The 10,696-nt window shown below is 44.6% G+C and overlaps 1 protein-coding gene across 2 annotated transcripts in view; it reads left to right on the forward strand.

Annotated features, from left to right (window-relative positions):
• The window catches only part of CFAP298 (cilia and flagella associated protein 298), a 12,519-nt gene extending 5,298 nt beyond the window's left edge, over positions 1-7,221 (forward strand). Inside the window, exons 2-7 of one of the 2 annotated variants that reach the window (XM_019662808.1) lie at positions 1,953-2,120; positions 4,100-4,167; positions 4,632-4,790; positions 5,642-5,773; positions 6,514-6,609; positions 6,919-7,221. In XM_019662808.1, the coding sequence (XP_019518353.1) occupies positions 1,953-2,120; positions 4,100-4,167; positions 4,632-4,790; positions 5,642-5,773; positions 6,514-6,609; positions 6,919-7,029 (734 nt within the window). In that variant the 3' untranslated portion in view covers positions 7,030-7,221. Of the gene's footprint in view, positions 1-1,952; positions 2,144-4,099; positions 4,168-4,631; positions 4,791-5,641; positions 5,774-6,513; positions 6,610-6,918 lie in introns of both variants that reach the window. The other variant, XM_019662806.1, reaches the window with a different exon arrangement.
• The last annotated feature ends 3,475 nt before the right edge of the window (positions 7,222-10,696 follow it).

Consider the following 10,696-nt stretch of genomic DNA (forward strand, 5'->3'; position numbering starts at 1 on the left):
TCACTGCCGCTGCTGGCCGCTCACGCTGGCTGCTGGCTACACATGGTAGCCCATGGCAACCCACTGCCGCAGGGGCTGCAGCCTACACCGACTCACAGCAGCCCAGCTCCAGGTTGAGCTGTTGCTCAGCATCTTAGCTGTAGAGGGCAGTGTCACTGGCCCTCATAGATGGGATCCGAACCGGGGCCCTCTGGCGTCCCAAGCCAGCTCTTAACCATCGCGCCACTCGCTGGCCGTTTTTAAAGGTGAATTCACTCTTGAAACTTCCGAGGTAGAGCGGTTTCCGGTGGTGAGCCACCTAGTTTTGGGAAGGCCCCTGAAGATTGAGAAGACAGCGAGAGAGCCTTGGTGACCTCTCCCCTCTCCCGGAAACAAGCCTGTTTCTCATGGTACAGCATTTTGGTCACCTTTCCACCGCGATGGAAATGTTCCCTATTTATGCTGTCCAGTAAGGTGTTCTCTAGCCACGTGTGGCTGGTGAGCATTTGAAATGTGTTGCTAGTGCAACCCAGGAACTGCATTTAAATTGTTAATTTTAGTTAGTCAAGTGCAGCTAGTACCTACCTCATTAAACAGCACAGAGCTTGACATGATAATACTCCAGATGTAGTCTAGGATGTTGAGTGTTTTTATTACTATGACATGATTTTTGTATCACGGAGAACTCCTTACGGTCATGGTTTCTGCCTTTATGAGGCATACATTTAGTTTCTTAGTAAAATGTACTGATTACAAAGCAAGCTCAATATTAAATGATATTTTAAAATTAAAGCATTTGAGGAGAAAAGAGACTCAACTTATTTTTATAACATCAGTTGAAAATGTGATGCTGAATGTTAAGGTGAACTTAGAATTCATATACCTGTTCTATAGTTGCCCATTGTCAGTGGTGATGCAGACAGGCCCCTGTGCTGTGCCAAATGAAGATAAGGATGAATGAGACCAGCTGCTTGGCCCCCAGAGGCTTAGAGTCTGCTGGGGAGAGGGACAAGAAACACTCCATTCAGTTAAATCATTTGTTCATAGTATTGTGTTTACAGGCCATGTTGTTTTCACAGTGTTATGGGAAGACGCAGACCCATGCACCTCTTACTAAGGAAGAAAGGGAGGGAAGGAAGGAGGAAGACAGGAGGGAAAAGAGGATAAGGAAATCTTGTAAGGTTAAAATGTGGGCTATTTTGTGGTGAATATGCGTATATATGGAGTAGGAAAAATATAAAGCCAAGCATTTGAATAGTGAACATGATACTAGAAAACCAAGGACTTGTCCTGTCTCTGCCTCTTCTGAGGGGTGGGAGCTGCCTTAAATCCTCCCCACTGATTGGATTTACACACGTTATTTATAAAGTATGTATCCAGAGTTTTCTATAAAGTAGTAACAGTGTGACCTGAGCAAGCCTCAGATGAAACAGCTATAAATTAGGGAAGATGGGATATTGATAACTTTCTTTTCGTTCAGCTTTAAGAAGGAACCTATCCAATGACACTTGCTTTTGCCTGCTTTTGAGGATTTCACAGAAATGTGACATTGCATTGTCGTTAAACAGGTTCATCGCTTGCACTGCTACAGCCTTATTCGAGTGGGGATTTTCTACAAAATTTTGCACTATTTCCCACATTTTACACATCTCCATAATTTCATTTGAAGTGAGGGTTTCCTCCGCCTTTTTCTCCTCCTCTGCAGAAACCTCCAAGCATGAGAGATGATCACCCACAATCCCACAGCGAAAGTGAGAGAGCCATTGGCTCAGTTGTGATCACGTGATGTTCAGCATCATGTACTACTCGTATTGCAAGACATAGCTCATTTATCAAGTTAAAATTTATTAGAAACGTTTGGATGTTTTGTGGAACACTCGCAGAACAAGTTACTCGCAATCCAAGGTTTTACTGTATTAGGTGTCAGGATGGTGATTGTGATACATGTTGTCTAACTTTCTCTTCTTTTTAAGAAATGGAAGAACTGGCAGAACATGGCATATTTCTCCCTCCTAATATGCAAGGACTGACTGATGACCAGGTTGAAGAATTGAAGTTAAAGGACGAATGGGGTGAAAAGTGTGTGCCCAGTGGAGGTTCACTCTTCAAAAAGGATGATATTGGACGAAGGAATGGGCAAGGTGATCCAGCGTTTTTTCACTCTGTGCGTTCCTGAATTTAGCAGCAAGTATGAAAGCGGTTCTTTAAGTTAAAAATTGACCTCAGTACTTCTATACAAGCTTATAAAGTATTGCAGTGCACCCTGTGACTCTTTGTGGTAAAACACCAATCCCTAATGAGCTCGGTGGATCAAGGAAGCATCCTCCTCCTTGCTTTTCCTAAGTTGCACCTAGCTTTGAAATGTATCTGATGAACCGTTTGCAGTTACCATTTTTGTTGATCACAAATAGTTGAAAATTGACAATTTCATATAGTTCAACCTAATAGTTTTTTTTTTGGTGTAATCACTGAACACGTATTGAAGGTTGTGTTTTATTATGGTTCGCAGATACTGGGGTTAATGTAGAGATTCTGTGTGAAAGAAAGAGGTGAATGTCAGTACATGACTCTCCGTTGGGATGGAGGACATGCCTCCCTGGCGCAGAGCCCTTAGTCCATGGCAGAGCGCCGAAGACATGGTTCTTCTCCTTTTAGCATACGATTGGTTGATCATGTGGAATTTGAAGGAAAAAAGGATGAGAACTCATTTTCATAGATTGTCCTTTTTAATCTGTATAGAAAGCTCCATTTAAAAGATCATAATTAAGGGCCGGCCGAGTGGCTCAGCTGGTTAAGAGCTTCCTCAAAAGTGCGAGCTCTGAGCAACAGCGGTTCGAGTCCCGACCTGAGCTGAGCTGCCGCTGAGCTGCCAACAGGTGGCGGGATGGCTCAGCTTAAAAAAACAAAAAAAAAAATCATAATCGATCATTTAACAAACACCTAAGTATCTGCGATGCCCCTAAAACACTGCTAAGAGCAAGAGAAATACAGGTGTCCCCCCAAGGTCTTTACATGCTCGGAAAATAACAGAGGGTGTCAAAAAAAATGTATACGCATTTTAAGAAAGGAAAAAACTGTATTAAAATTGTAATACCCAATATATACTGATAACAAAAGATAAAGACAAGTCACGTTTGACTTCTGCAATTACAAGAGGTGCTCAAAGTGGTTACCATTGGTGCAATTTTAATAGTTTTTTCCTTTCTTAAAGTGTGTATACATTTTTTTGGTACCCCTCTGTATATTTTTTTAAATACTGGGGGTAATAGGAATTTTTAGTATTATTTCCTTTGACTTTTTACCTGGAATATGGTTGGTTGTCTTCCACATCTTTTCATACCTAAACTCATTCTCAGTTTGGAGAGATTCTTTGCTTTTAGAAGGAATTGCATCAATGAAAAAAATATATATCTCTCATAAAATCCAGTTAACAGTTCATTATTCATCTTTAAACCAATTGTCTTAAATTACCCATTAGTATTCTAGTAGAGTTTTTATATTCTAGTATTTTCAATGTCTGATTAACACTATTCTTAAGAATACTGTGTAAGGTTTGAACTTGCCCCATCTCACTTAGATCTGGATAGCCCATCTCCATTGTTTTTGCTTCTAAACTTACAAGTTACGATTTTGTTTTTTCTGTGTAGGGGTGGGCAAACTGTGGGTCACAGGCCACATTTGGCCAGCACTTGTTTTTGTAAATAAAGTTTTTCTGGAATGCAGCCACCCTATTCACTTGAGAATCGTGTATGGCTGCTCTCATGCTACTGTGACAGAGTTGAGTGGCTGCAAGAGAGACCGTGTAGCCTGCAAAGTTTAAAATATTTACCACTGGCCCTTCACAGAAAAGGTTTGCCAACCCCTACCTGCCTGATGACATTTATTCCTGTTCTTTGTGGCCTTTGCTGCTTTGCATAAAGCACACTCCAGCTCTCTGCTCTCACGAGGAGACTTTTCCCTAACTTCTCACAGCCAGCTTTCTTGTGTCCCCACCTAAATTCTGTACTTGTTCTTTCCCTCATTTCACGTACTCCCCGACTCAGACTGAAGGGATTGGGATATTGAATAAGAGTTTTAAAGATGGCTGCCTCTCTCCCTTTTCCCTTTTTTATTTTTATAGCTCCAAATGAAAAAATGAAGCAAGTTTTAAAGAAGACTATAGAAGAAGCCAAAGCAATAATATCTAAGGTTAGCTTTTTAAAATGCTGCTGCAAAGCTTGTCTTTTGAAATACAGACTCCAGTTATGGCTTCCAGAGTTACCTGTCGACGAGCCTTTTCTTTTTTCCTTTTTAAGCCTTCCAGAGACAAGGGAAACAGGCTTGTTTGGGGTGGGCCCTAGCTTATCCTCCCAGTCCCCACAGGTCACAAAAAATGTTCTTGTCTCATGTCAATGCGATTCCTGTGTGGTACAGATATGAACTGATGCAAATGTGACTTTGTTTCCTTTATCTTTTTGAAGAACTTGAGAAAGTGAAAGGCTGTGGTGGACATGACTGAGTCCCTGAGTTAGATGGTAGTCACTTCAGTACAGGCACTGTTTGGTCCTTTTGGTGGCTCGGGCAGTAGCTGTTGAGGGTCTTGTAGGAAACTTGATAAATAGTTGTTGAATTGATCAGTGGCATTGAAGGTAATGGTGCCTGTCCACTTTCAGAAACAAGTGGAAGCCAACGTCTGTGTTACCATGGAGATGGTGAAAGATGCCCTGGACCAGCTTCGAGGGGCAGTGATGATCGTTTATCCCATGGGCTTGCCGCCGTACGACCCAATCCGGATGGAATTTGAAAATAAAGAAGACTTGTCGGGAACTCAGGTATGTGGCTGTTGGGTATTCTGTAAGGAGAGTTCGCAGCCCCTTAAAGAGCAGAAGCCCCTCGGGTTTGACCCTGCTCTTCTGGGTGTAGTTTTTTGCTTCACACATAGCTTCATATCTTGCTGTGTTGAGCTTCTGAACCCAGGGGAGGACCCCGAGAGGGTGGTGCTCATGGTGAGGGCTGGCTCGCACACACACAGCGGCAGGAGATGAGGCCTGGGAGGCTAGCCTGTCAGGAGTAACTGAAAACACTGCCATTTTTTGGCCACCAGAAAGAAACCTAATTTGTGCCTGTTTCTGCGCAAATGCATTGGTCCCTTTGCATGGAATTTTGTGTTCTAGCTTTACCCCTTGCTTCCTATTATTTTCTACTTTTATGTTCCATTTCCCTTTGTTTGTCTCATTTATTCCTTATCCTTTCGGACAGTGTCTGTTCCTCTGAGCCATTTCAAGTAGGTGGAATGTGCAGAAGTAAACCAGCAGCCCCATTGTGGCTATATTTACAAACCCAGCAGGATTCCAGGATTCTTCCCTGGCAGTATTCTCAGAGTCCATCGAAGAGGGACCTTATGTTATGGATGAGGGTGCAGCCCAGACAGATACTCCCCACTTCCCAGAGCAAGACGTTCCCCCGAGTCAGGGCATGAGTTGAACTACCAGGGAAGGTACTGCAGTGAGTGAGGGCTGTGAGTAGGTGGGGAGTTCGTGCTGCCCACGGGAGGCTCAGAGACGGCAGGTTCCGGAAGCCTTCCCCCTGCTGGGGCCACCAGCCAGGCTCCGTGCACCTGGGGTGGGAACACATCTGTGGCTGTGTCATGATAGCCTTAAAGCGGGTTCTTCCATGGCCCCAGGCAGAACTCAGTGTCATTGAAGAATCCCAGGCACAACTGTGGTGGGCAGCCAAGGAGTTAAGAAGAACAAAGAAGCTTTCAGACTACGTGGGCAAAAATGAAAAAACCAAAATTATCGTCAAGATTCAGCAAGTAAGTACTTTTGCCTTAAGAGGTCACTTTTTTATTTACTTTCAAACTGATAAAAATTTACAATAAATCTGAAAGAGTTTAAACTCCTTGTGCAAATACTTTAATCCTATTGGCCCAGACTTAAAGTAAAACTATCCTCTTATGTACCGACCAGAACTGGAAGAAAATACAGATTGCTTGACAGGGTCTGGGGTTTGTTTTCATTGGGAGGGGGAATGCCATGTGAATTTCAGCATTAATGAATAGGGCTACAGTAAATAAAAATATTTCTTGAAGTGAAAAATCCAGCACAGAGCACTGATTTCAAGTTTTTCAAAGTGCTTGTGCTCTGTACAGGAGAAGGAAGGTTAGAGGTGGTAAGGATCTAATGTGAGCTGTGTACCTGCAAGGCTGCTCTGGTTGTGTGCTCTCTCCTACATCATTACTCTAATTTCAGGGAGACAGGGTCCCCCACAATTACCTCTGTCTCTTCCCCACTGGACCTGCGGTGGCCAACTTGGGAATGACTGTGACCGAGTGGCATTACGCATCCCCTGGTCTCCATCCACCAGGAGGCCTAGAGCGAGGGGCTGCTGAGGACCAGGTCTGCCCCTGATGAGACGCTCTGGGTGGTCAGGAATGGACGACCTCTTTATCTTCAGCAGTTAGCAAAGGCAGTTGTAATACATTCGCTGTAACTTGAAGCGTTGTCCCTGTAAGAATGCCTTGATCCACAATTTGCTCTTCCCTCATCTTTGCAGAGGGGACAAGGAGCACCAGCCCGAGAACCTATCATTAGCAGTGAGGAGCAGAAACAGCTGATGCTGTATTATCACAGAAGACAGGAGGAACTCAAGGTATCCGGTGATAGATGGGCTTTCCACACAGCTGGCGCCTGGGGCATTCACCCCCATGCCTTACCCAAGGGGGCTGGGACAATTTGGGGGGCAGTGAGTTTTGCAGGATGTGGAGGGGGCTTTCTAGAGCTTCAGCGTCTCCAGGACTGCAGGGGCTCTGCCAGGTGCCCCCCTGTACATTAGAGCCTGGAAGTGTCCTGCTCTGGGAACGGGGGGCAGGGGCGGTTGGTCATAGCTTCCTTTCTTCAGTCTCTTTATAGTCAAAACACTTTCCTGAAATGCCTTCCTGAACAAAACATTTATTTCCAGAAATTGGAAGAAAATGATGATGACTCCTGTTTAAATTCTCCATGGGCAGATAACACTGCTTTGAAAAGACATTTTCATGGAGTAAAAGACATAAAGTGGAGACCGAGATGAAGTTCACCAGTTGATGAAACTTTCAAAAATATTAGCTTACCTCTCTTTTGGCAAAATAATAATAACAACTAAAAAGGATATTTGCAACCCTCTGTGTGAAACATGTTGAAATTTCTAGTTTTCCTAGTTTTTCTTTTAGTTTGAATTAAAGGTTATAGAACTTAATAAATGCATCCTCAAAAAATGTGCCTACATCATCATCATCATTATTATTATTTGTTTCTGATTTGTTTATTTTGTTCTTTAGATTCCACACATAAGCAAAATCACGTTGCATCTGTCTCTGTCTGACACTCCACTCAGCACAGTACCCTCCAGGTCCATCCAGGCTGCTGCAGATGGCAAGAACCCATTCCCTTCCATGGCCGAGCAATATTCCACTGTATATATGTACAGCCTCCTCTTTATCCATTCTTCCATCCACAGACACCCGGGCAGCCTCCACATCTTGGCCATTGTAAACAATGCTGCAATGAACACATGGATGCACAGGTCCCCTTGAAGTAGCATTTTGAGTTTCTTCAGATACATACCCAGAAATGGGATTACTGGGTCCTTCTTTTTTTCTTGTTATAGACTTTGTTTTAAAATCTATTTTGTTTGGTATAAGTATCACTACCTCAGCTTTTTTTTTTTTTTTTCCGATTTTCATGAAATATCATTTTCCATCTCTACTTTCTATCTCCGTATGTGTCTTTCAATCTGAAGTGATTCTTATAGGCAGCATATGTGTTTTGTTTTCTTATCCATTCAGCCCTCCTGTGTCTTTTTTTTTTTTTTTTTTAAGATTTTATTGGGGAATGGGGGAAGGGGAACAGCCAAGTTGTTGTCCTTCAATCTTAGTTGTGGAAGGCGCAGCTAGCTCAGCTCCAAATCCAGTTGCCATCCGACTGCCCATCGGCAGCTCAGCGGCAGCTCAGCTCGGGTGCAGCTCACTGGCCCACGTGGGAATCAAACCGGCGACGCTGTTGCTCAGAGCTTGCGCTCTTAACCAACTGAACCACTCAGCTGGCCCCTGTGTCTTTTTGATTGGAGCATTTAATCCATTTACATTGAAAGTAATTGTTGATATGTAACTATTGCCATTTTATTATTCATAATTTTGATCTTTTTTCTGTCTTAAAGAAGTCCCTCTAACATTCCTTATAATACTGGTTTGGTGGTAATGCATTCTTTTAGCTTTTTCTTGTCTGGGAAGCTCTTCATCTGTCCTTCAATTTTAAATGATAGCCTTGCTGGATAGAGTAGTCTTGGTCGTAGGTCCTTACTTTTCATCACTTTGAATATTTCCTGCCAGTCCCTTCTGGCCTGCAGAGTTTCTGTTGTGAAATCAGCTGACAATCTTATGGGAGCTCCTTTATAAGTTACTAGTTGCTTTTGTCTTGCTGCTTTTAGGATTCTCTTTTGTCTTTAATCTTTGTCATTTTAATTCTAATGTGTCTTGGTGTGGACCTGTTTGGGTTTATTGTGTTTGGGACTCTGTCCTTCCTGGGTTTGTATGTCTTATTTCCTTTGTCAGGTTAAGAAAGTTTTCAGGGGCTGGCCAAGTGGCTCAGCCGGTTAAGAGCTCGCTTGGGAGCACCAGCTCTGAGCAGCAGGGCTGCGGTTTGGATCCCACATTGAGGGCCGGTGACGCTCACCCTCTACAGCTAAGATGATGAACTAAAGCTCGACCTGGAGCTGGGCTGCCAGCGACGGCGTAGGCTGCCGTGAGCTACGTGAGTGGCTGGCAGCCAACGTGAGCGGCTGGTAGCCGGTGTGAGCTACCGGGAGCCGCTGTGAGCAGCCGACCAATGACTGGCGACTGATTGCCTCACCCGGGAAGAGCACAATGATCATACCAACATGGGCCAGTGAAGCGACGTCCTCCATAACTAGACTGAAGAACAAAATAGCAATTTGTCTACCTGCCTGTTCCCCTTCCCTGATTCCCCAACGCTGTTCTCCTCCCCCCAATTCCCCAAGAAAATCTTTAAAAAAAATTTTTTTTTCGGTCATTTTTTCAAATAGGTTTTCAATTCCTTGCTTTCTCTCTTCTGGTACCTCTATGATGGGAATGTTGTTATGTTTGATGTCCCAGAGGTCTTTTAAATTATTTTTTTTAATTATTTTTTTCTTTTTTTGCTGTTCTGATTGGGTGTTTTCTGCTACCTTTGTCTTCCAGATCTCTGATTAGATCCTCTGCTTCAACTAGTCTGGTGATTCCTTATAGTGCATTCTTCATTCCAGTTATTGTATTCTTCACTTCTGACAGTATCGCACAGCTTCTTTTTTTAAAAGATTTTATTGGGGAATTGGGGGAGGGGAACAGCACTGGGGAATCGGGGAAGGAGAACAGACAAATTGCTGTCCTTTTGTTCTTCCATCTAGTTGTGGAGGACGTTGCTTCACTGGCCCATGTTGGTATTATCATTGCACTCTTCCCAAATGAGGCAGATTGGTTGCCAGTCATTGGACAGCCGCTCTTGGCAGCTCACACCAGCTGCCCGGCCACTCACGTTGGCTGCCTGCCACTTACGGTAGCTTATGGCAGCCCACTGCAGCAGGGGCTGCAGCTTACACTGTTGCCGGAAACTCACAGGAGCCCAGCTCCAGGTTGTTCACCATCTTAGCTGTAGAGGGCGCAACGTCACTGGCCCTCATGTGGGATCCGAACCTGGGCTCTGCTGCTCAGAGCTGGTGTCCCAAGCCTGCTCTTAACTGACACGCCACTCGGCCGGCCCTCTCACAGGTTCTTTTTAATGGTTTCTATGTCCTTTATTTATTTATTTTACTTTTTTTTTTTTTAGCTGAGCCATCCTGCCACCTGTTGGCAGCTCAGCAGCTGCTCAGCTTGGGCCGGGGCTCGAACCGCTGTTGCTCAGAGCTTAAACCCTTGAGCGAGCTCTTAACCAACTGAGCCACTCGGCCGGCCCTCTCTGTGTCCTTTTTTATGCTTGCAGTCTCTTTGTTGAAGTTAGGTTCCTTGAGCATTCTTGTATTCATTGTTTTGAACTCTGTATCTCATAGTTTGTTTGCCTCCATTTCATTTAGTTCTTTTTCTAGAGTTTTCTGCTTTATTTGGGACATAGTTCTTTATTTCCTCATTTTAGCTGCCTCTCTGTTTGTATGTATGAGGTAGATCTGCTATGTCTCCCAGTCTTGGCCGGGTGGCCTTATGTAGTAGGTGCTCTGTGGGGCCCAGTGGCACAGTCTCCCTGTTCACCTGCTCCGGGTGCTCCAGGAGTGTCCCTTGTGTGGGTTGTGTGTGGCTTCCTGTTACAGTTGAGTCTTGATTGCTATTGGCACCTCAGTGGGTGGGCTTGACCCTCAGGGTGACTGACTGTGGGGTTTGGCCACATCTATAGCTTACGGGCTGCTGTGCGGGGGGCTTACCCCACTGAATGGGATTTGCCCCAGTCGGCTCTAGTGCCTGTTGAGACTGCCCTTTGTGTGTGCCACTTGTGAGGCTAATTGGGCAGTGCTCTGCTGTGGCCTGAAGCCAACCTCCAAGTGTGTTGGTTCTGGGGCCTCCTTGGAGAGGCTCTGGTGAGGGCCCAGGTTACCCACTGCCTGTGACCAGTCAGGGACTGCCTGGTAGGAGCTACAAGGTGATCCGCAGTGTTTCACTGACTGTGCTAAATCTGGAAGCACATGGGAGAAGTCACACTGCAAACCGAGGACAGCT

This window comes from Hipposideros armiger, unplaced genomic scaffold (assembly GCF_001890085.2).
Source record: "Hipposideros armiger isolate ML-2016 unplaced genomic scaffold, ASM189008v1 scaffold_381, whole genome shotgun sequence".
Lineage (NCBI taxonomy): Eukaryota > Metazoa > Chordata > Mammalia > Chiroptera > Hipposideridae > Hipposideros > Hipposideros armiger.